At 45.2% G+C, this 25,930-nt stretch overlaps 1 protein-coding gene across 2 annotated transcripts; it reads right to left on the bottom strand.

Annotated features, from left to right (window-relative positions):
- Nucleotides 1-5,687: 5,687 nt before the first annotated feature.
- Nucleotides 5,688-25,229, bottom strand: ccdc88b (coiled-coil domain containing 88B). Of its 2 annotated transcripts, XM_048232153.1 has the most exons (29): nucleotides 24,975-25,229; nucleotides 24,251-24,399; nucleotides 23,919-24,027; nucleotides 23,403-23,472; nucleotides 23,178-23,236; nucleotides 22,974-23,057; nucleotides 22,440-22,580; nucleotides 21,967-22,109; nucleotides 21,690-21,771; nucleotides 21,296-21,454; nucleotides 20,757-20,903; nucleotides 17,971-18,127; nucleotides 17,581-17,696; nucleotides 15,661-15,750; nucleotides 14,858-15,532; nucleotides 14,316-14,495; nucleotides 13,642-13,982; nucleotides 13,114-13,240; nucleotides 12,544-13,023; nucleotides 12,160-12,321; nucleotides 11,350-11,627; nucleotides 10,948-11,091; nucleotides 10,364-10,550; nucleotides 9,391-9,536; nucleotides 8,565-8,669; nucleotides 7,730-7,881; nucleotides 6,661-6,936; nucleotides 6,159-6,227; nucleotides 5,688-5,920 (listed from the first exon to the last, which is right to left on the bottom strand). In XM_048232153.1, the coding sequence occupies exons 1-29, from the start codon at nucleotides 25,032-25,034 to the stop codon at nucleotides 5,886-5,888; spliced, it is 4,923 nt and encodes a 1,640-aa protein (XP_048088110.1). In that variant the 5' UTR covers nucleotides 25,035-25,229; the 3' UTR covers nucleotides 5,688-5,885. The 2 variants fall into 2 exon arrangements, with proteins under 2 accessions (XP_048088110.1, XP_048088111.1); XM_048232154.1 differs by lacking the exons at nucleotides 23,403-23,472; nucleotides 23,919-24,027; nucleotides 24,251-24,399; nucleotides 24,975-25,229 and having other exon boundaries at nucleotides 23,165-23,204.
- Nucleotides 25,230-25,930: the final 701 nt, after the last annotated feature.

The following is a 25,930-nucleotide window of genomic DNA, read 5'->3' as shown; positions in this document are numbered from 1 at the left end:
TGGCTCTGCTCTGCTCTTTTCTTACTGTACTAATTGCACTATGGGGGTAAAGGGGCTCTGGTCCTTAAGTGAGCCGCTTACAACACCGCCGAAGATAAACTGTTTCGAGACCATACTGGATGTTGTTTCAAATTAAGTTATTACTGTCTTTATTCTTGGGTCGGTTTTTATTTCTGTCTGAAGGAATAGCACACACAATCACACACACACACACACACTCTCATATGCAGAGAAATCTCCAGTAAGTCTGTTAGTCTTTCCTCCCTGTTCTCTCCTGATGGGAGAAGAGAGAAGAGAGGGAGCTCTTGATGAACTCATTTGAAGTCATTTTCATTTTTTAATAAGCGGCGGACAGCCCAGATACTGCCATCACAGGAACCTCTACAAATAATGAGGAGGGAGAGACAGAGCAGAGAGGAGTGGGAGAACAGGAGGAAGAGAGGAGAGAAAGAAAGAGAGGGAAGACCGACGTGCTGCAATTGTACAAGGCAAGAGATTGAGAAGGGTGTGGGGGTAATAGAAGAAAGTGGTGGGGTAGGGTGGGGGGCAGTTGGGCCCATTTGAGAGGGATTTAACATGGAGGTATGAGAGATGTACATGCATAACGCAGACAAGAGGGAGGGAGGGAGAGAGTGAAGTATGTGAAGCTAGAATGAAAAGGACAGTGGGGCTGGCGCAGTAATTATCCCACAGGCACTCTTCATCCCCATCCCATCAGCACTCTTTCTCTCCTCTTCTCCCTTCATTTATTCCTCCGCCTAACTGCTGCCCTCTCTTCTTCTCTAGTACCCCTCTCTCTCTCGGTCTCTCTTCACCGCCTCTCCTCTCTGAATCCCCCACTCTCCTCTCAAGCTCCACCAGTCCTCTCAGTTTAATTCAATTCCCACTATTTGCATCACAAACACGCATCATTTATCCTCCCTGATTTGGTAACTCTCGAGTGAAGATTACAGAGATGTGTCTCCTAAAAGGCCCTAACTCTCCTATTGAGACAGATTAGCCGCACTTGTTTTTATCACCCTCACTTTCTCTCTCGACTGGCTCCCTCACACGCTTTCTCTCCTCTTCACCTCGTCTCGAAATCATCCAGGGGAAGTGTTTTTTTGTCTTTTCTCACCCTCTCACTCCTTCTCTCTTCTCTTTTTCTCCTTCTCTCTGTCTTTCTTTCTCACACACACACACACATTTTCTCGCTCTTTATGAATGCCTTTCTATTTCGGAGGTATCAGTATGTCCCGCCGAGTGTCAACCCGGAGCATCTGTCTACTTTCTCTGTGTTAGCCAGTTGCGTCTCCTTGTGTGTCACCAGCTGCGTTGGCTGCGAGTCCTCCGTGCGATCAGATAAAAAGATGGCCTTTCTAACAGATTACCGAAGTGGCAGGGAGAGTGGACGAGATTGAGTGTTCCGGACAAGAGTGAGGGGTCAAAACTACAGAGTGTGTGTGTGTTGGGTCGAGGAGGGCAAACCTGATGTTTATGGATGCTGGGGAGAGAGGGAGTGAGGAGATGGTGGTAAACTGCTTGTGAAATGAAAATGGCTGCTTAGCAGAACCCAGGACACTCTGCTGCCCCATTGGATCAATTGGGTGATTTACAACCTGAAAGCCTGTCAGGGCTCGGAAACCCCATGCAGAAGGAGGGGTGCATAAACCTGGGCGGGGGGATGGGATGGGGTGGCGGGGATGAGAGGGTGGGGGGTGAGCTCATGAGTAGGATGCACAAAGAGGGGAGTGCAAAAAGCAGCGTGGAAAGATGAGACAATTCTGTGTAATTATGAAGTGGAACGGAACAGATGACACTGAGGGTTGCTGTGCTGAAATGACATGATTGGCCAACACACCTGCATCACAGAAGCCAAATAAAACTCACCAATGACCTACTGGGGTGTTGCAACACTGGCAAAAACCCACTTCACTTAATCCCTCCCCATTGCACTTGAATAATCAGCGTATCAGCATCAAAGTTTGCACTTAGCAATTATACAAGTCGGTCTCCATATGGTCGGTTCAATCCAGGATTTTTCTGTACATGTGTGCGGAGGTTTACTTTGCTAAGCGGCTGAAAATAAAATGCCTCTGGTTCGTAAAGAAGGTCAGGCAAGAATCGTGTGTGGTTTTGGAGGGTTGCTCTTACTCACAGTAAGTTTGCTGTGAGTCATTACCATTTCCCTGAGGCCATTCATTAATTTCTTGATATAGACCTCACTAGCGTGCAAATTACAAAACAAGAATCCTCTCCTTCCCACCCCAAGAAACAAAAAAAAAAAAGAATTAATAGAGACCCTCTCCAACAACGGCCCCTTTAATGTCCCTGTATAAGTCACTAAATGTATGCCGTCATGGTCAGGCCACAGGTATGATTTACAGATGTTCTGTGTGTGTATGTCTGCATGTTTTGTCATTGAGTTACAGTATAGTGTGTTTATGTGTGTGTGCCTTCTATTTTCATGTCAGTCTAGTTGGGTGTCTGGCTTTATGCTGCGGAGTATTGCTGAATATTTATGTGTGGCTATATTGCTGAAGGGTGTGTTTGTATGTGAGTGTTTGTGTTTGTGAGTCTAGAAGTGATTGAGATGAACAGGGAAGGTGTGTGTTTGCGTGTGTGTGTGTGTGTGTGTGTGAGTGCTTGCGTGAGCGAACGCCCCTGAGTGTTTTCCACTCGCACCCACCTCGATTTTGTTTTATTTTATTTTTATTTTGAGTGTTTAATGTATTAAAAGGGCCGGGGTAATGAATTATAATCTTTAATGCAGGGACCGATCGATATCTCCACAAAATAAATCAGCTTTTTACTGAGAGCGTCAAAGCCTTTAATACACTAGGGAGGAGAGGGAGGGGGAGAGCGAGGGATGGAGGGGGTCGAAGGAGGGAGGGGGTGGAAAAAGCAGGGAGAGGGAGGGAGGGAGGGAGAGAGAACGAGAGGATGAATGAGAGTGGGTCCTTGTAGGAAATATTTGCAGTCACCCCTTTACAGCTCATGCCCCTAACAACATTCACAATGTACTTATGTGAAAGGTCAAGAGGTCACATGCTGTCACAGGGGACAAGGGAGAGTGCGATCAACATCCATCACAATTCACAAATGGTGATTTTGTCGAGGACCTTGTATATCAGCCACTGTCGTCCAAGGCCACACTTAAATAATTGCCATCACAGATCATCTCCAATCCAAGATGCTATGTTTGGACAAGGCTACCGTACTGTACATCTGCTCAGCTGCAACGTTCAATAGCTCAGCATTTCTTTCAACTAGACGTACCGCAGAGCGGTACAAAATATGACCGGTGCCCAGTCCAGCACATTTTTTCCACAAAAATAAATCACGCTGAAAGGCCTATATGATTCTAACTGTCTCCACTAAATTGCATTATCCACACTCAATTCTCACTGGTATCTGCTAGACAACAAGTACCAAAACATGATTAGTTAATAGATTTCACATGTAAATTCATTTTATACAACCCCACCCCCATCTTGCCTGTTCATAATTTGAGAAATTCTGAATTGTGTGCATGTGTATGCAGTACCTGCGTTATGTTTATGTGTGTGGGTGTGTGTGTGTGTGCGCATTTGTGTGTTTGCTCATGTGTGTTTGTGCATGTGCATGCATGCGCATATATGTCTACTGTGTGAGTATGTGTCATCAATTATGATTACCGTGAATGTATGTGTGTGCGTGTATCTGTTTATGCACATGTGTGCACATGGAATGGGTTAACATGACCCCTGGAGGCAAACATACGGAAAAAAATGGTCATCCTAGGCCCTCCGGGTTCTCAAGATATTCACAGAAAACTGTGTCTGCCCTACCCTCCTTTCGGGGTCCAGTACAGCTGGGGCTACAGATCAAAACGAAAAACGATGGTTCCATGATATCCATGTGGGGTTACATGACCACCAAGTTTCGCGGTACCCCGTCTTTCAGTGTCCCGAATCCTTGTTGGTGTACGGTCACTAAATGTACACATAAATTATTTTATTGTAAGGCCCCCATGAACGAAAGTTCACAAAACTTGGCATGCATTCGGAGGGTGTCATAATGATCCTACACTTTCAATTTCGTGCAGTTTTGACCATGTCAGCCAGAGATATTGTGATGAAAAAACCTAATTTTTGCTTTTTAATTTTTAACTAGGTGGCGCTATACATGAAATAAGTGGTAATGGGATGGGTTGACATGCCACCTTAAGACCAACATACAAAAAAAGGTGGACCTCCTAGGCCCTACGGTTCTCGAGATATTCACAGAAAACTGTCTCCGGCCACTTACAGGCCAGTTGGTGTATAGTAACATAAATTAATTTATTGTGTGGCCCCCCATGAACGGAATTCCACGAAACTTGGCGTGCATTCAGAGGGTGTCATAATGATCCTACACTTACAATTTCGTGCAGTTTTGACTATGTTAGGTCACAGATACCTGCGATTACAACACCTCATTTTTACTTTTTTGTGTTTAACTAGGTGGCGCTATACATGAAATGAGTGGTTATGGAATGGGTTGACATGGCCCCTTGAGATCAACATACAAAAAAAAAAATGGTCCTCCTAAACCTTACGGTTCAACCTTACGATATTCACAGAAAACTGTGTCTGCCCTACCCTCCTTTCGGGGGGTGCAGTCCAGCGGGGGGGCTACAGATCAAAACGAAAAACGATGGTTCCATGCTATCCATATGGGGTTACATGCCCACCAAGTTTCGTCTACCCCGGTCTTTCAGTGTCCCGGGAATCGCTTCGCTGCGCGGCGGTCATAATGACAGAATAATACCATTGTACTGCTGCCATGACTTGGTCCTTGCTACAGGTCATGGCAGCAGTTTACCACAGCTGTAAGAAACGGTTGAGGAGGACAGGAATATTTTTGCTCTTCCTGCGGAGCCTCACTCCACCAGCATTAGAGAGCCGCACAGCTCTTAATAATTCAGAAACGCTACAGGAGAGGGGATAGAGAGGGCAAGGGAATAGGGGATCTTTTCCATGTTCCATTGGTTTTATAAGCTAACATTATTGGCCTACTGAACAGACACTATGCGCGCAAAGGGAACAATCCGATACATTATTGAGTGTACTTTTAGTGGACTTCATGCTTTGTATTAAAGATTTAGAGGAATTGAAAGTTTTCAGTGTTCAGTGCAAAATATCAGGGTTTTTTTTGTCACTGTGCCTGTCCAATGATTGACATGTCCTGATGGTTTACCCTCCGTATATCACACTTTCATAAACAAATGGTTTAGCCGACTGACGTGTTTTGATTGAGGACACACCATGACGGCAGTGTAATTCATTAGATGTATTAGTGCTCCCATTTGTCGCGTCTGAGTTACGATTCACCTGAGGGAGGCTTGTCAAAGCTCCTCTCCCCAAATGTTTTAGCGGCTCCACTCTTCATGAGATTACCACAGTCAAGGCCAAAAAACGTCATTCCAGTTCTCAGAGTCCAGGCCCAAAGCCCCCTTCAGCGGTGCTGCTCAACATAAATACAGAGTGGACACCCTTTCTGCAAAGACACGGCCATTCTCTAAGTAGTTTGATGGAACAGCCTATTGTCACACTGCCCCACAATGGTCACATGTAGTAAGTACAGCCCAGAAATAAGGAGCCTAGCAACTATCTTAGCAACCATGACACTCAATCAAATCAAGCCAGTGTATTGCTTTCAAAACATACACGTCATTGTTTTGGGGCCGCAGTACAAAAATGTGTTTATTGATGTATATACTGAATGTAAGGCAAGTACCGGTAGTATAAAAAATATATTCAAGTCATTCATGTTAATCCTCCACCCTCCAGAACGCATTTCAATAAAGCACATACAGTAGCTCTGATTTAAACTGACACAAAGGGTGTGTAGGTCAGTGGTGGTTTACTGCCTGCACATCCACTCTAGTCCGTGGATCTCTCATTGCTTGAAGGGCCATCTGTAAAAGACAGGAGCAAAAGCAGCTTGTTATGGGAGATCTCCTCAGAACTCAGGTTATAAATTTCTCCATTTATGTACATAAAGAGTAGCACAAGAGTATTACCACACCAAGGCCAAGTTTAGAGATTTGAATCACCCAAAACAGAGTGATTTTCATTCAAAACAGATTTGTTTTTCATTTAAGCACTGCATAAGCCATAATCCATAAAACAACAGTTATGTTTTGTTTCTCCCACCTTCCGCTCCTGAAGACAGGCGCTGCCGGTCTGGTGTAAGGTCTCTACTGAGACTGTCCTCACTTTCAGCTAAGACACACACACACACACATAGTACGAGTAAATAGCCACATCTACTTAAAATGTTAGGAATTATAAATGTTTTAAATACACCCAAATGGGCTTTAAATTAAACATTATGTACAAGCACAATCTCTTAGTGCCAGATGTACCACCATCATCAGCATAAAGATCATGCTTTGGATTGTATATGAAATTCAGTTTCACTTCCTACACTTCAGGGAGAATTCAACTCAGGCATGTCGAAACAAATTTTAACATAATGGGCTGTTATGGCTGGATGGTGTGAATCCCCTATTATGCTTATGAGTCTATTATTATGCCCAAGCAGCTTCATCCAGTGCCTGCCTGGTGTGTCCTAGACCTGGTGCCCCCATCCCCCTCCCTCCCTGCCTGCCTGTGTTGCTCTCCTCACTCAGGCTGTCCTGGCTGTGTTGCTCACCCTTGCCCTCCTCACTCAGGCTGTCCTGGCTGGGGCTGCTCTCCGCCTCCCACAGGGCCTTCGAGGTGCGCCAGTGGTCGCGGGGGTGGGCACGCTGGTCCCCGGGGCTGAAGGACTGCGAGACGCTCCCTCCGCGGCCCCCCCTGCCCAGGGCCCAGCCGTGACGCGAGCCCAGCTTGCGGCGGCCCGAGCGCTGACCCGGTTTCGGGGGCTCGTCCGACTCTGCTGATGCGACTCTGCGCAGGGGGGTGGGGGAGCCCGGAGCACTGCGAAGGTCTGAGGTGGGAGAGGTGACTTGGTCAAAAAATCTATACATTTGTGTTACAGATATATTTATGAAGACAAGAATATTCCCCTTAATTATTGAAAGGCTCAGCTGAAAACAGGGCAAAATGCAGAAGTCCCCATGACATTTAGAAGGAAATGGTTGAAAAAAAACACCTGTACACAACAGCACAAACATAAAAACCAGCAAAATTATTTCTTAGAAGAAGGGGAAGAAGGACAAACAGTTCCTGGAAATGGTGACAAACATTCCAAATTCTTGTTTAAGAATATTGAAATTCTTAACATAGCAACATACAGGGCCAGACTAAATGTAATCTAGCCATATACTGTATGTAGTGTATGTTAAGTCCTTCCATACTTAAAATACACCATATAGTAATAAAATGCATTTTCATGATAAATATAAAATATAACGCTGAAGTCCATCAATAAATACAATAGAAAAGGTCACCATGACACAGCGCATTTCCACATACACACACTGTCGATGACCTCTTCAAGATATGTTTTCTCTTTCTCTATCAGTGTGAGTGTTTGTGTACATGTGTGAGTTGAAAAAACAAACAATAATGTGGTTATTTCCCTCATCTTTCACCACAATGGAAAAGTCTACAGGGGGTGGTAAAGACAGCAATGGGTGATAATGGGTGTGTGTGTGTGTGTGTGTGTGTGTGTGTATCTCTGAATAGGAGATAGAAAAAGTGATGGAAAAGTGTGTGTGTGTAAGAGAGAGCAAGATAGGTGAAGAGAGAGAGAGATAAGTGACGAGAGATAGCACTACCTTGCAGCGGAGGTGACGGTGAGTGGTGTATGATGTCGCCCGCGTCGGCGAGGTTCTCCACGCTCCCGCAAGCGATAAACTGAGCGCGGCCCTCTCTGCCGACACGTGGCTTTATCAGCTTCTTCATCCGGTCGGCTATCCAGTTACTCTTCCTGCAGGGCGTGGGGAGGAGAGAGAGGAAGAGGAGGAAGAGGGAGCGAGAATGGGGAAAAGAATGAGTGTCAGAGTAAAGGAATGGACGACACAAAGAGAGAGGAGGGTAAAGGTGAAGATGGACAGAGTAAGAGAGTGAGAGGAGATGGGGAAAAAAAGGTCACAGAGAACGAGAGAATGAAGACGAGTGACAAAAACAGAGGGCTAAAAGGACAAGAGATTTTTGAGAAGAAAAAAAAACCGATGTGACAATATGAAGGAAAAGGTGAAAGATAATAGGGGAGGTTGAGCCTTGGGAAAGGATGACATTTATAACACACTGGCCATTGTTTATTGCCTTTTAGCAAGTGGCAGAGGACCATGAAGACATTGATCTTTGAAGTAGGACAAAGTGCTGATTTTTCCTCTTTTCAATATTAAACAAGATTATGTCATTTTGAGATTGACCACCTGCACATCAGTCCTTGGAGTACTCACAGTTCTAGCTGATGAGATTTAAGACAGCGAGCCGATTACAGCAAACAGATGCAAACACAAGAGGACAGGGAGGCAAGAACCAAGAGAGGGAAAGGCGTCCGGCAAAGGATGGGGGTGAGGTAGGGGTGGAGCGGGAGGGGTGAGGTGTGGGTGGAGCGGGAGGGGTGAGGGGGTGGAAGACAGGGCTGATGTAAGCTTCACTGACTTGGCCTTGGTGGGGGTGGGCATAGCAGGCTCCAGGACCCGGTACTGGTCCATGATCTTCTCCACCAGCTTCTGTTTCTCACGGCGTAGCTCGTTCAGCTTGTCTCTAGACATGCCAGAGAGGAGGCAGCGCCAGTGAGCATCATGCTGGGATAATGGTTGGGAGAAGTTGTGCTGGTAGGGTGTGCAGAGTGTGTGAATGCGTGTGTGACTAAAATAGCCTTTTTTTCTCTTAAGGGAATATGTATGCAGTCTGCATGTAAGTGTTCTCTGTGTTTCGAATGTGTGCATGTGAGTTGTGTGTGTGTGTGTGTGTGTATATAGAATATAGTGTACGTACAACTATATAGTATACAGCTGTAAAATGGATATTATCATGTGTTTCTGTACACCCACAGGGTCAACAGTAGGTCACATGTAGGTACAATCTCTCTATCTGTATGTCTCTATTCAAACATAAACACTTGAAATAAAAGCACTCTCTCTACTGGCTGTCTATTTGTTCATCAGTGTGAGTCTGTGTATGTGTGTGTGTTCTAAGATCTCGTACAGGTACTCTCTCTGCTGGCTGTCTATGTGTTCGTCTGTGTGTGTGTGTGTGTGTGTGATATCTATATCTATAAATATATATATATATATATATATATATATATATATATATATATATATATATATATTGTATGTGTGTGTGTGATATGTATATATATACTATATATATATAGTATATATATACATATATATATATATATACTGTATGTGCGTGTGTGTGTGTGATATCTATATATATACTGTATGTGTGTGTGTGTGTGCGCTCTGACACCACGTACTGGTACTCTCTCTGTTGCGTGTGGTGCTCCTCTCGGTTCTCGAGGCTCCGCTCCATTAGAGTCCTGTTCTCCCGAGACAGACTCTGGTTCTGGTCCACCAAGTGCCGGTTCTCTTCCTCCATGTTCCCTTTCAGCTGCGTTAGAAGCTGCATCAAACACACACACACACACGAAAGAAGGGTTCATAAGAAACAGATACCACATGCACACACATGCACACACTCTCTCTCTCACACACACGCTCACCTGACTACTAAAAATGAAGTGTATTTATCAGAGACCACTTAATTGATCTCTGACTATGTGTTGCTCTTAATGGGGGTTTGGGAGACTGCACATGCACATGAGCTATCAAGATGATGTCATTTTTCATTGAAATGCACCAAAACGTTTCCAAAACGTTAATCACCAGAGGGGTACACTTAATTGGAATTGCAAAGCACCTGACCACACAGTCACAAAGGAGCAAGGCAATCAATATTCCACACGCTTCATCTTTTCCTCTCCTAATATGCCATTTCTAACTTCAACAGAGGGTTTATTAAGTTCAGACTGAGCCTATTATTTTCACACGAACTGATGTTTAATGAAGAATCTTCTGTGAAAATGCCCTTTGATTTCTGCGGCGGGCGAGCCAGCTCTCCTCCAGGAGACAGTTGCTTTGCATTTCGTGTTTGTTTCCATGCACCCAAAGCCACCCTGCGGTCACTAGGCAACAGCTGATAGGGAATCTCTTATGAAAAGGAGCCCATTTGGCAAGTGTGTGCATGAGTGTGTGTGTGTGTGTGTGTGTGTGTGTGACTGAAATGTTCTCAGAATGCTGATGAGAACCCCTCACCTCCTGCCTCCCTATCTATCTCTCTCTACACACACAAACAGTCTCTCTCTCACACACACACACACACACACACACACACACACACACACACACACACACACACACACACACACACACACACACACGCCTACAGACCTGGTACTGGCTCTGCAGGCGGGCGTAGTTGAGGTCCAGGTTCTGGTTCTGCTCCTTCAGTGTGCTGAGCTCCCCTTCCAGGCGGGTGCGCTCCAACTGGGCCGAGTTCAGCTCTGCCCGCACAACCGAGCCCTGGGCCAGCAGCTCCGACTGCACCTGAACCCACTCCCTCTGCAGGGCCTGGAACCTGACAAAGGACAGGGACGGCGGGAAGGAGTGAATGGATGGATGGATGGATGGATGGATAGAGATTAATGGAGGGATGCACACATGTGAGAGATTAAACGCTTGATTGGCAGGCTAGATGAAGGGAGGGAAAGTAGGAGTGGATACAGGCGGGATGGAAAGATGATCATGGGATTGACATGGATGGATGGATGGATGGATGGATAGATGCTTTGATTCAGGTGAGGGAAGAGAAAGAAGAGGAGCATAAAGATGTGATGAAGCGGATAATGGGAAGAGGAGGATGAGGCAGATAATGGGATTGACAATATGTTTTTTCGCCCCTGTTCATCCTCTGCTGTGATGTGGCAGTGCCACTCTCGGTCCCAGCCGACTCGTGGCTGAGTGTCTCTTCTGACCTGTCAATGTCCGCTCGGAGTCTCTCCAGCTCCCTCTCTCTCTCCATCTGCTCCTGGGTGCTCCTCTCCATCCTCTCCCGCTCCGCCTGGACGGCCTCCTCTCCGCGCTCCAGCTGGCTCTTGCGCTCCAGCAGCTTCTGATATCTGGGGAATAAAAGCACGCAGGTGTCTCATCACGTTAGCGCCCCTTCTCCTGCTTCCGGAGACCAGCTTTTAACAGGATGTGATTATCCAGATGGGAACAGGCTATGCATGTATACTGCTAATCATACAAGCTAGTTGTCAAACAGGGAAAAAACAGATGCTCGCCGCCTGCTTAAAAAAGAGTAATCAGGGGCATTATGCACATTTTCATGAGTCTCTGAGCGCATCAGATATGGCTCCCGACAAGTTTGTCCTTACCTTGCTTCCAGTTCTTTGAACTGGGCCTCCTGGGTGCGGCTGCTGCTTTTTAATTGCCTGTGCTTGGCCAGGAGCTCCTCCAGCTCCACCTCCTGACGCTGCTGCAGAGCTGTCAATCTCTCGTGGTCCCGCCTCAGAGACTCCAACTGCAGCATGCACTCCGCCTTCTCCTTCACCCACACCTTGGACTCCACCTCCAGGGCGGCGCAGCGGGCCTCAGTCTCGCTGTAGCGGGCCATCACTGAGGCATGCTGGGTACTCAGCGTCGCCTGTTCCACCTAAACAGTTCAAACAACAGGGTCAACCACAGATGACCATCAGTTTTAGTTACTGCATCTTCGTATTTCAAGCAGCATCAAAGGCTGTTGGGTGAAAACTAGCACTATCTAACGACAGAAAAGAACCGCAAAAACTTTACAAGCACTACAAACAGGTTTTGGTAAAGTGCTAACTCATGCCTTTTGGCTATATAGTGAGCTTTTTTTTAACAAACCACAAGAAACTGCATAGCACATATTCTAGACAGCTAATTGGCTGCCCTCTTCACATAGGTATAGCAAGAAATGATTAAGATGATACCAGTTCTAGTTGCCTCTAAAATATGCCTAACAATACAGTTGGCAAATTGCTACATACTGTCTATTAAAGGCCTACAACATGGTTTTGCTGAAATCTTCTGCATCTGCAGTCAGATGTACAGTTTTGAATTTAAATGCCTGCACTGCTAGTTTGCCATAAGTGCCTTCAGTAACTGTTCTGAGTGTATAAGGAATGTCATATGGTGTTGGAACTCTGTATAAAGCTTCACACCTGCAGTTTGGTGTTGAGGGCCTGTAGGTTGGCACAGTTCTCCTGCAGGGAGATGGAGTGGCGCTGCAAGGTGTCCAGCTGCTCCCTTAACCCAGTGCAGGTCACCTGACACTGGGACAGCTGGGCCTGCAGGGCCTCCCGCTCCTTCTGAAGAGAGGCATTCTGGGAAGGGTTAGAGACTGAAGGTCAGAAAGGACTACATATTGGGATGTCATTCTATTAATGGCACAAAAGAGGGAAAAAGTGAGTTTCCTTTTGGTGCTTTCTTTAGCTGTACACCAAAGTCATTGTTGCTGTCGTTATAACTACTGACGTTTCATGACGAAAGTGTGCACTTTGATGTAGCAGCTGATGTTTAGAGTTAACATGTATGCACAAGCACACCTCTCTCTCCACATCGATCAGCCTCTCGTTGTGCTCGGCGCTGGACGGGCTGTGGTCTCTGGACAGTCTGCCCCCGGTCAGCTCAGCCTCTCTGGAGATCTGAGGGCCCACCGCAGGGACCTCCAAACTGGGCTGCCCGCTCTGCAGTGAGACATGCTGGGCCGCCGCGGGTGGCGAGGTCTGGGCGTCTGGTTCGGTGGCTTGCGTCACCTTGGCACTTGGCTCTGGTTCCACCACAGGCTGCTGCTGCTCGGGCTGTTTCTGGGCTGAGGCGATGGCCAGTTTGAGATCGGCCTCCGACTGCTCCAGCTTCTGGGTCAGCTCCACCGCCTGATTGGTCATCTCAGCAGCCCGATTGGTCAGCTCTGCTACCTGACTGGTTAACTCTGCCACCTGATTGGTTAGCTCCACCACCTGATTAGTCAGCTCCACCGCCTGATTGGTCAGCTCCTGAGAGCGAATCTTCTCATTGGCCAGCTCCTGTGTTGGGAAATACAAGGACATTTTTCTCGGCAGCTTACAAAACAACACACAGCACACAACCCTGCTTGAGCTCTTTATACCACGGACCTGAGTGAGGGTGCCGATTTGGGTTCTCCCCTCTGTGTTCTGCACTGTAAGGCTCTGAATTTCCCGCTCAAGATCCTGCAGTTTGGAACTGAGCTCTTTTAGATGTGAAATCTCCTGGCAAGCCCGCCTTTACAGAGGAATAGAGAGAAAGAGGGAGGGAAAGAAAGAGTGTGAGAGACAGATGGGGAGTCAGGACATGACTTACAAATGGCCTCCTGTCAAGGTCTAAAGAAACAAAGGCCCTGTTAAATAGCATTACAATGTGTAGGACTGCAAACTGGGCTATTTTCAAAATTGGTTGCGCCACCATTAAAAAGACAAACGATTCACGCCTCCCGTGGACCAACCAACAGCGCAATCAATGAAAGTTGAAAAAATACAGTTCTAATCCCCCAAAAGTGCTGTAACAGACAAATTTAAAATTCCACGTCCTAAAAAACCTATTCCCTTGTTATGCTGTTGTTTATTTTATTCGATTTGAATGTTTATTTGTCTCTGGTGTGCCACTGTGCAGCGCTGGCCCCAGACCTGTGCTCTGCCTCCAGGCTGCAGGCGCGCTGGTTGCTGTGCTCCAGGGCGGAGGTGGTGCTCTCCAGCTGCTGGCGGAGCCGAGCGGCCTCGCGCTCCCGCTGCCGCTGCTCGCGCCGCTGGCCGTCCAGCTGGCCCTGGAGGGTCTCCTTCTCCGCCTCCAGCCGCGACGCCTCCAGCAGCGCCTGGTCGCGCAAGCGCGCCGACGACTCGGCCTCCAGGCCGGACTCGCGCAGCTCGGCCTCCAGCTCCTCCTCGCGACGCCGCGCCGACTCCAGGCCGCGGGCCAGCCGCTCCAGCTCCGCCCTCTGCGTCTGATTGGTCAGCTCCAGCTGGTCACTCTGTGAGGTTCGTGATCAGGTCACAAGCAGTTAAGCCATAAAAAAAAATTTCATCTGATACAACCTTCCTGACCAAACAGAGTGTAATTGAACCTCAAACTAAACACTGTAAAATAGAATATCAATAATTCATACATAGTCACAGCAGTGGCTTCACAAAGATGGCCTTCACAGAAATAGGTACAGAAACAAAAAATCACTTTTCATTCAGCTAGGTAATAGTGTAATTTACTACACTAATATAACATAAAACTTTGATAAGTGTCTGTTTGTAAGTATTATCGGAGTGATTAGCTGTGATAAGTGAAGCGCTGTGGCGTGTTCCGGTCCCACCTTGCGCGCCACAGCCCTGAGCGTTTCCAGCGTGGCCCTCAGGGCCTCCCTCTCCCTCTCCAGCACCGCCCGCTCGCCCTCCAGCTGCGCGATCACTGCCGCCTCCATCTTGTGCACCTCCACCTGGCTGCGCAGCCGTGTCAGCTCTTCCTCCATCTGCAGCGACTCGCTCTGAAGGGCCTGTGGCAGAGGTCAAGAGGTCAAACGGGGAAAACCGGTAGCAGAGTCTGCCGTTGGCTGAGCCGCATCAAGGCTGCAAAACCACCCGCTCGACCTACTCTGTCTATTCTTCTCACAACCAGCAGTAACTGTTTGACTGACATGTAATGACATATCATGCTGTGTGGTTCTGTGATGGACTGGTGGATAGCAATTTGCCAATAAAAGGCGCTCTGACAGGTTTCACATAGAGAACAATCTTCCCTAAGACTCAGTTCAGAAGACCTCTATAACACTCAAGTCAGCTCTTTATTTGGTTAACACAGCAGCCCCAGTCTATCTGTGAATTTCTTATTTTGATTGACACGTAACTGGCATACTACCTCCATTTGTTTCCTGGTGTCAGTCAGCATCTCTGCCGACTTCCGCAGCCTCTGAGTCTGGGCTTCAAGGACCACCAGCCGCTGTTCAGCCTCCCAGGCCTTCTTGCTCTGCTCCCCCAGCTTGGTGCGCAGGTCTTGGGCTATGGCCGCCTGCCGATCAGCCTCTTCCTGGGCCTCCTGGAGCTGGGCAGTGAGTTGGCTGGTGTTGATACTTAGCACGGGATCCACTTCTTTCTTCTCTTCATCTGTCCTCTCTAGATTGGGTGCTTTGTCTTCCGTCTTGTTTTCTTCTTCCTCCCTCGTTTCTTTTGGGGAGATGGGCACTTTCTCTTTTTCTCTTTCCATCTCCTTCTCCCCTTCAGCTTCGCCTCTGTCTTTAGTTTTGACTTCCATCACCCCTTTGTCATCCTTCCTTTCTTTCTGGTCAAAGACCTCTTCCCCCTCTCCATCCTCTCTCTTCACTCTGATTATGTCATCCCCTCTTTTCTCTTCATCCACCCTGAGTTTCTCCTCTTTTCTCGTATCCTTTCCCTCCCCCTCTCCTCTCGGAGTGCCTCTCTTCTCCCTCTTCGGAGACTCTCCCTTCTCGTCTTCGGCATCGATAAGCTCATGTTTTGTCTTCAGTTGTTCAAGAGACTTTTTCAGGCTGGCGTTTTCGTTCTTCATGTTCTGAAACTGGGAGATAAAACATTGGTTGCGTGAACTGCTGGGAATAACATGGCAGGCTCCTCTGGGGGATAGTTCTGTCTTTCTTCCGCTTGTTTGAACTCGTGTTGTTGTTTTGTCAGCCCGCTCCATCTCACCTCTCTCAGGGTGCTCTGATGTTCCTCTTCCAGGCAACGCAGTCGATCCATCTGCCTCTGAAGCTCCTCCCTCATATCCTCGCCAGTGTCCTACAGCATTCAAAAGCAATAATCTCATCACGTTGATAAGCCCAAAATGCAATATGTTTGTAGACATAACCAGTTTAAGGCGCTGGCTTGTAGGAACTGTCACAATATCATTTGAGTTTGTCCTCAGGATATGAATTATAGCTCTCTTCAGAGAAATCAACATGGGAAGGAAGACACAGGAGACCTAAAGAAAGGACTGATTTTTTTGTTAATAAGGGCAATAAATACTTTCAAATTCTATTAACTCATAATGTGCTGTCAACCATTAATTTAGGCGATTATTAAATTAAGTTTTTAACAACCTTTTTAAATTGCAGTAATAACTTTGCCCTGGAGCATGGGGAAAATGAAATTGCCAATGGTTTAAGGTAAGACAAAGATGCATAATAAAGAGCCTGAGGTGAACTGAGGAGACGAAACTGTGATGTTGACTATAAATCAGGTTCTTACGCAATACGCTGAAGATACTATTCGTTTTTGCATTGACAATGACAATGATCAGCGATCCCTGACAAAAGCATCCAGAAGAGTATTTAACTTACCCCACTCATACAGCATATTGAAAGTGTTGCCATGACAAACAATATTATATTTTGCTTTTCTAATCGCACATCAGATTTTTAGGTTTTGATATACAGTATGGTTTGATGCAAAAGCCACAAAAAGCTGCTGAGCTAAAATATCTCAACATGCTTTCTGACACAGTGTAACCAGAGTACCTGCTCTATTCTTCCTCCTTCAATTTCTTTGAGGTAAAACATTCCAATTTACATTTGATAATATAACAACAAATGACTTCTTATAGACCCTTTCAAGAGAGTTCCATTATCAGCATCATAGTTGGCCCCACAAGACTTCCGTTTTAACATTCCATATGTTATCTTAATGCAGAGGAAGTAGATTGGGGCCCAAATAGAACGTTCAAGCATTGTTTTTGTTTTTATTGTTGAAAGGGTCCATATGAAATGTTGACACAGTGATATCTACACACCAATACAATGACAATACTCTATACAATCATCCACATTACTCTGCCCACTGTCTATTGCAACCTGTGTTGATTATGTGAGGAGTCCAAACAGTAACCTTTGGGGTCACGTCTACGTCTTTCAGTAAAGGCACAGTGAAGACATGCTTTTCACAAGACGAGGATTACAGCAAACATTTCCCCACAGCTAGCCTTGATGAAATGCATTCAGTTCTGACCGCACTGGCAATCACTTCAGCCAGTGCTCACGGAAACCTGCGGTTTGAGTGACCACGCCTTCTCTCTCTCCAGAGGTGTTAAGTACCCACTACAATAGTGCTCTAAATTATAACAATTTTGTTTGTGAGGGAGCAGTATTCCATTCAGAGGAAAGTATCCCTTTCCTCACTCAATATGTCTGGATGTAGACACTACATCAGTTATGTACTATAACTGACTAGCATTTCGATAATTTCTTGGAAATAACCTCTTATTGATTGAAAAAAGATCTTCACAGAGTAGACAGTATGTTTTACATTGTGACAGCATATTGAAGCTATATCACCAGAAGAGTTATACAATAGCCTTCGTAACCTTGGTAATTTGCCGCCTAGTCTTCAGATAGTCTTCAGATATTTTGATCATCTCTGATGAATATTTAAACATGTCCCCACATGCTCTAAGCATCATCCACTTTGATCTCTCCACAACAAAAGCCTCTGGGAGCACAACATTCTCTCTTCCTCAGTCTACAAATCTACGCTGTCCGTCCGCACTGCAGGGCCAGGAAGCCCTTCCTATGTTCCCTCTCTGACCTCTCCCTTTGCTTGCTCTACAGTAGCAGTGACCTCTGGTGCCCTGACCTCTCGCTCGGCCTGCAGCAGCTCCAGCCGCCTCCGCAGCTCGGCGTTCTCGTTCTCGGCTCCCAGGAGTCGCAGGCTGGAGGCCTCGTCCACCTCCACACTCAACGGCTTCAGATCTGGAAGAGAGAGAGAGGGACACAGAGATGGCGCAGGGGGCAAAGAGACAAGAGACGGGGACTGCAGGGCAGACTGTGAGAGACAGCTGTTGATTAAGAGTTAAGACGGATCACAAAATAACATGTCTCTTTCCATTTTGAATGGAATGCGTACCCCATCTGTTCAGATTTTCAATGGAAATTGCTGGGCACACTTCTGCATCTGGCTACAGTGACAGCTTTAACACTCGGTCAAAAACAGCTTGTGGAAGAGAAAAAGCTGTGTGATGCTGACCTTGCTCTGGAGCCTGATCTTCATCAGACTCCACCTCTGATTGGTGGAAATGATGAGTGACAACATGACTATGTTTTAGCTCCGACTTCAGTTCCGACTGCAGGCTCATGTTTATTTCTAAGAGCTCGTCAACCCTCTGTCTCTCTGTGTCTCGCTCCTAGGATTATAAACAGACACCACACACATTGACAAACACACACACACACACACACACACACACACACATAAAAACACAAACACACACAGACACACGCAAATAAACATGTGTTGGTGTTGGAGTTGGCAGGCTCTGAATGCGTTTTAACACTGTCCCTCATTTCTTTTTTGGACTGGAAAAAAATATTTATGTCATATACTTTTACACATCTGCATCCATTCATTTCCATTAATTAATTCATTATGTTCACTCAATTAGTTGCAGTTGGGTTGTACTGAGAGACAAACCTCCTATAATATAGAAATCCCACAGGCCCAGAGGACACTTTGCATAAATGAGGCTGGGTATCACTAATATATTGTAATGAATCTTGTTTCACTTGGTTTGATATGTAACTGATAACTATCTATGCATGTGGGCAATAAGTCCCTAGTTTCGCTCTTATATCCTTTGTCTAAATTGTAAGCGAAACTTGTGGAGGATTAAGGCTGTATTTTAAATCCACTGTGACAGAAACTGAAAGTTGACTCCCCCATACTAAGATGACTTCCTCTGTGACATCACCTATGTTTCCTGTGTTCTTCAAATACCTCCGAGGAACAGAGCAAACGCCAGAGCCACTGAGCCACAGGGCTCTAGGTATAAAGCAATAAAATTATACACTGCTGTATCTGTGCACGGTGCTACTGTCCACATTACTGAAGACTTAACATGGACTGTTAACACTCAATATGTTCTGAAGAAGTCCAGACAACGACTCTACTTCCTTCGTCAGCTAAGGAAATTCAAAGTTTCTACATCCATCATGAAGGCCTTCTACACTTCAGCGGTTGAGAGTGTTCTAACTGGTAGCATCATCACCTGGTATGGGAACTCCACAGTTAGAGATTGTAGTACTCTGCAGAGAGTAGTGGCTCAGCTGAACGTGCTATAAGAACTCAACTCCCTGCTCTACAAGATATCTATTCCAGAAGAGTACTCCTAAGAGCCCAAAAAGATTCTGAAGGACTCTTCTCATCCTAACAATGGATTATTCCTACCGCTGAAATCAAGAAGACTATGTAGTCACAAAGCCAGAACTGAGAGACTCAGGAGAAGTTTTATCCCCAGGCCATCCGAACTCCTGAACTCACACTATACTGACTTTGCACACATTCACTCCTCAGCACTCTCAAACATTTCCCAACTCTGAACTCACACTATACTGACTTTGCACTCATTCACTCCTCAGCACTCATGACCCCCCACACACACACACACCCCACACACACCTACAAGACTTTTAGCACTTTTACATCCCTCTCCCTATGCTACAGACCTTTTATTTATTTTCTTATTTCATCACACGTCAAAACACACACACACACACACACACACACACACACACACACACACATCTGACTTTCTCCAACTTTTGCACACTTTTTATTTATTATTTTTGATTTCTCCTCCATCTACCCATGTCCTTGATTGCCTAGCCTTTCTGCCCCCCCCCACCCCAACACACACACTTACATCATCACTGTCATCACGTCACATACATACAGCACTCCTCTACATACTTGCTGCACACTGCCCCCCACATACACACAGCACATTGTCTTCAGGATCTTCTCCAACACACATCCTCTACATACTTACAGCACACTGCCCCCACCTACCCACCCACACACACACTACACACACACAGTCACTGCTCCACTCCCGCCCACACACACATCTTCACTGTCATCACTCACATACATTACATACAGTACTCTGCTTGCAATAGTAAGTCCCTGACCCCAACACACACACACTTACATCATCACTGTCATCACTTCACATACATACAGCACACTGCTACAGTAAGCCTCCTCTACATACTTGCTGCACACTTCCCCACATACACAGCACATTGTCTTCAGGATCTTCTCCAACACACATCCTCTACATACTTACAGCACACTGCCCCCACCTACCCACCTACACACTACACACACACAGTCACTGCTCCACTCCTCCATCCACACACACATCTTCACTGTCATCACTCACATACATTACATACATTACATACAGTACTCTGCTTGCAATAGTAAGTCCCTGCCCCCCTACATACACAGCACATTATTTCATCAGGAAGCTTCTCCAACACACATCCCCAACATGCTTACAGCACACTGCCCCCAATACACAGCACATTGTCTCATGAGGAAGCTTCTCCAACACACATATTGCACACTGCCCTCTCCCCACACATACACAGCACACTATCCCATCTCCCCTGTCATCCCCCAACACACACACCAAGACCCCTGGCAGTTGGGTTAGCCCCTTGAGCCGTGGATCTGCCCAAGGTTTCTTCCTTGGTAAGGGAGTTTTTCCTTGCCCCTGTTGCTCTTGGGTGCTCCTTGTTGGTGCCCCCACCCAATCCCAATCATCCCCCACCTTTTTTATGCAGCCCTTGCCACTTAATCTACTAAACCCTCTTCTACTGCACTTTTTACCCCATTAATGCACAAATAGGTTGACACCAGACATAATTTCACTGCATTTCTTACTTCCAGTAACTATATGCATGTGACAATAAACTTCCTTGTATCCTTGTATCCTTGTACTGTATGCTATATCTGTGCACAGTACTTACGCCTTCAAGATCCATCAGCTTCTGCCGGAGCAAAAAATTGTCCCTCTCAAGCTCCCGTAGAGCAGAGCATCGTGCCCGGGCATCAGCCAGCTGCTCCTCCAGCAAAGCCTTGTTCTCCTGCAGGGTGGTGCAATACTGCTGCTGCTCCTGCAATGGCACAGACACACTGAATCAAGTCCCACTGAGGAGAGGAGGTGGTCCAGAACACATGTCCGACCACCAATGCCAATCTTCGGTAGTCTTTTTATGCAATGCATTCTGTGTATTCCATCCTATAGTAAATTAAAACACACCCATTGTTCTGTTGGTGAAGAATCTTCATATTGCACAACTAATGGCACTTATACATATATTATCACACAGATCAAGCAAAACATCGAGCAAAACATTTCTTGCATTGTGTTTTACTTGAAATGCAACTCCTCATATTGATTCACAACATGTTTATTCACTATTCAGAAAATCATTACAGTTTACGTAACCCTCCCTGTAAAGTCATGGGTGAGCTGCATTAATCTGGTGACCCCCTGCCCTCTGACCTTCAGCTGTGTGCGGCAGAGGTCGAGGCTGCGCAGTCGGTGTGTGCAGGACTTCAGCTCCGCCTGTAGCTGCTCGGCCTTGGCGGCCCGGTCTCGTAGACAGTCCAGCTCATCACGGAGGCCTCGGCTCACGCGCGACTCCCCCTGCAAGGTCCGGTTCTGAACACATACACGCACACAGACAAGATGTATTACATGAATCACACACTAAGTTAGAGGACACACAAAAACGATAGAGGCACTCTGCAATGCTTCATTCTCTGGTCTATCATTAAAGCGCATAACTCAATTATAGCCGTTGACAATGTTCATTATTTCTTTTTTCCAAAACAGCTTATGAAAAGGTTATTGTAAGACAACTAAACAAATGGAGCCCTGAGTCTAATTAAATTACCTCTTGCTGTAGTTTCTTCAGTTCCCCCTCCAGAGTTTGAATCTCCAGCTTATAGTCCAGTAATTGATCGCCTTTGTCTTCCCTGCAAGGTACATCGACACTTGAATAATTACATTCTATAGTCTTTAATTATGATTAAGTATTATAATAATCTCTGACAAAATAATACTATTCATCACTACATTATACAGCTTCACACACACACACACACACACACACACACACACACACACACACACACACACACACACACACACACACACACATTCACACTCACAGCTCCTGTTTAAGGCGCCGCAGCTTGGCCTTGCAGTCAGCCAGCTGCACATTGAGCCCTTCTGGTGGGCTGTCTCCAAAGCCAGTAGGGGGCGCCGAATGTGACTGAGAGGATTCACGCTCCTGACACAACTCTGCAATCCTCTGAGAGAGAGAGAGAGAAAGAGAGAGAGAGAGAGAGAGAGAGAGAAAGAGAGAGAACACAATTAGAGTGGGTATATGTGTATTACCATAAATACCAGTGCATACTACAGAGTGCTGACCTGTATCTGTAGTACCAGACCACACAGAACTGATCTCTATATTAAGCCTATGTGCAAAGCTCTATTGATACAAGATATAGACTACAAGTAACATGTAAAATCCTGTTAGAGGCTTTGATGAAAAAAAAAACAGTACCACACCATCATATTGTTCTACATTATCTTGTTACTATTGAACTTTGAGCTGTGAAGCTCCCCAGTGCTTGTTTACCTCCAGTTGGGTGTCCCTCTGAGAGAGCAGGCCCTGAATCTGTTTGGCCATGATGCTGAAGAGGCTCTGGATCTCCTCTATCTGCAGCCCACACAGCTCAGCATACTGCAGTGGCAGCACCGCACGCGGGTCCTGGGTCACCTGCAAACCAAACCAAACTGGCGTTAAAATCACATTGCATCAGGCCTTTTCATGTCAAATGTAGTAGTGGCATCATCAACATACATACATATGGTGGCAGCATCTGTTTCAATGACTAGTCAAATAGACATTTTACTATTCAACAGACTAACATATAATTTAAATTCAACAGAAAACACAAACCACTTGTTATGTCGTGTATTCATGTCCTGTCATGTTATTGCTTTGGAGCTATCTAACATACAATTATGCTGATATATAAGCTGGGTTTGAGTTGCAGTAGGATGCCATTTTTTGTATCAGCATAAGAAAAATCTACTTTCATGATTAAATAACTAGAAAACCGACAGGCAGTATATTTCTCAATGTAAATCCATAAACTGTAGTCCTGACCTCCTGAATGCACATAGCGATAGCTGTCTGAGTTTCAATGTCCAATGCCTGAATTTGCTGGATGAAGGTTTCTTTCCTCTCACACTGAAGGGCAGATAATACATTGATGTCATACGTAGAGAGAAAACAAATAACGGACAAAAGTGATTTGAGTTCCTTAAATGTACATATGGTGCATGAGTGAGGAATACATCAGATCTGAACCTGCACAGCGCAGCCAAGTAACAGCAGAAGCAATCTCCTCAGTTCCTCCACAGCCCCCTCTAACAGTAGGAAAACACAAACATCATTAACATTGAGTTAGGGTATAGGTTCTGTTGTGTTCTATATTGCTTTTTACATCTAGTCTGTGCTATTACACAGGTCTTACATACAGTGGCAGTAAGTGTTACAGCTGAAACTGACCAGATGGGTAGAAGCATAGGCTACCTGTGAGAGGATCTCGTCCTAAAATGGCAATATTTGGAAGGGGCATCAGAATCAATTGTTGTAGATTCTCCTGAGGAGAGGCAGACAGATTTTCCAATTGTAACCTGCTGGTACTGACACACTATACATACACAAATCCAGGTTTGGATAAATGCAACCAAACGCCTGCCAACGCGGAAGTTCAAAAGAAGAAGTGAAACCACAAAAACGACCAGTTAGCAACCATGAATAACAATAGTTCTGTGTACTCAGCAGGCGACACAAACATTCCTATTTACAAGTGCTAACTACGAATGCTGCTATACACAGCTTTTATATATTTAAATACACAAATGTGAGCTGTGCATTTAAAGTTCCATTCAGTCATATAGGGGACTCACAACTTATGATTTGTGGGAATCATTGTTACAATGCAACCTTTTTGTTTACATTAGGCTAATCATCACATTAGACAAGCTTAATATACCCTATAAGCCCCCTAATCTGACAGCCACGCCATTCCTCCCTGTGCCTCACCTGGTAGTAGGAGCGCAAGTGCCGGTTAAGGACAGAGAAATTCTGCACTCTCAGAATCTTGTCCTCATTCACGTTGCGGTAGATCTGTTCGACTTTTGGATTTGGGTCACTATAACAGGATATTTGCCATGAGTAAATGTTTGGTTTTGGGGTGCAGATGTCCCACAAATATATAAAGCCATATTGCTCATTTCAAAGAGGTCATTGTTTTATTACAATTGCTGTATAAAATATAGGCCTACATAAAGCCTTTTTAAAAAGAGAAAAGTTATGCTAATGGCCTGTGTTTTAAACTTTTCATATTTTCAAATAGGGCCTATTTTCTGACTTACATGATCCTCATGACTTCATTGAGATAGATTCCATTTGTGAGTCTTTTATATATTTTCAGTACATTCTGGGAGATAGAGTTCACTTCCATGTACTGGTGGGCTGAGGGGTTAGTCATTTCCCCACCCACCACATCTTCAAAGAGACGCACCTGGGAGAAACAGTGTTTTATAACATTTTAATAATATAATGAAATATATAACTCCACATTTAGGCAATAATGCCACTTTGACAGTTCCATACCCAATATTAAAACACAAGACACAGGTGAAAGAAGGCATCTGCCTAAATATAACAAAAGACTGGCTGTTTGTTAGTCTCTTTTAAAAACACCTATCAGTTGCCATGGCTTAGTGGGGAAGCAAAAGGAAGCAAAAAATATTTGAAGCCGGGAAAAGCAGAAGTTCTGTCAGAGGGTCTGGTATGGTTAACCCGTTTCTATAACTAATAACATGCCAACTCATGCATAAACCCCCTCCTTTTCCGCGGTATGGAAAGTACTACACATCCTTCACCGATCAATACTAATTCCACTCAAGAAGACATCTGAAAGTAGGTAACTCTGGATGTTACATCACTGAGGAATGATAAAACAGTAGCGAACTACATTATTGGTGGAGGTTAACTTATCTTAACCTGTAGGCTACTGGTTGTAAATTAGGTCAAATGCCGTATGTCCTATATAACAGAAATGTTTTTTAGTTGTTGTTTTTTTTCACTACATACCCACGTTACCAATGCACTTTCCATAAAGTCGTCTAACGTTTCCGTGAAATTTGCGTCCATCTTCGTGCCGCGTGTTTCTTTTAGTAAAAATAGTAATAAATTAGGCCTACCCGAACTCTGTTATCGACATACTGTCATCAATGACAGTGAACGATATATTTGTTCATTGTTAAAATAAATACAAAACATTTAAATCGTTAAACATATCTACATTACTCGCTGTCGCTCTTCCTCTGTCATACTGAGTCACCGAGAACTTTGAAGGCCACACCGGAATTTCAAAGTGTATTGCATCAATTCTGTTCCTGCAGAGCTGACTTAGGTCAGCATCACACCCGCAGGCATGTGTTTCCTCACACACAACACCACATGCATTGGCTGACCCACGAGATAGAAGGGAAACAAAGCATTTTTTCAAAAATTATTGTGAAAAAGTCACCTGTCTATCATAAATAAAGACTGTGTTAAAGCAAAGCAGAGTTATCAAAACTTTTCCATTGACAAGACTATTCTCAGCAATGTACCGCCATCTGGAGGCGATGGCACAACAGCTCAACATGGACTTTGAAGAATTTGTCTGTTTTCTAGAATGGGCTAAAACTCACGTTTCTCATCTCAGTTTTGTATGCATATTTTTTTTTAAATATTCTAGTTCACTTTGAGAGGGTCTCTCATGTCAACTGCTGAATGACAAAAAAGAAATACAGACTAAATACCCCAAACCCCATTGCCTATTGCAGCCAAATTTCATTTGGCCTATAGGCCTCTGTGAGGCCCCAATGTATTCTCCTATAGCTATTTATAAGCCATTTGTGTATTAGTGCTCTATCAGCAGTTTGGGCATTAGCTCCATCAACAGGATAATGAGATTTCATAAGGTGTTAGCACAGAGGACGTAGATCTGTCCGACTAAGCCCTCAGCATTGTGACCTCAATGATAACCCTCCCATCGGCTA

Source organism: Alosa alosa, chromosome 21 (genome assembly GCF_017589495.1).
Source record: "Alosa alosa isolate M-15738 ecotype Scorff River chromosome 21, AALO_Geno_1.1, whole genome shotgun sequence".
Taxonomy (NCBI): Eukaryota; Metazoa; Chordata; class Actinopteri; order Clupeiformes; family Clupeidae; genus Alosa; species Alosa alosa.
This window is presented reverse-complemented; position numbering and strand designations above follow the sequence as displayed.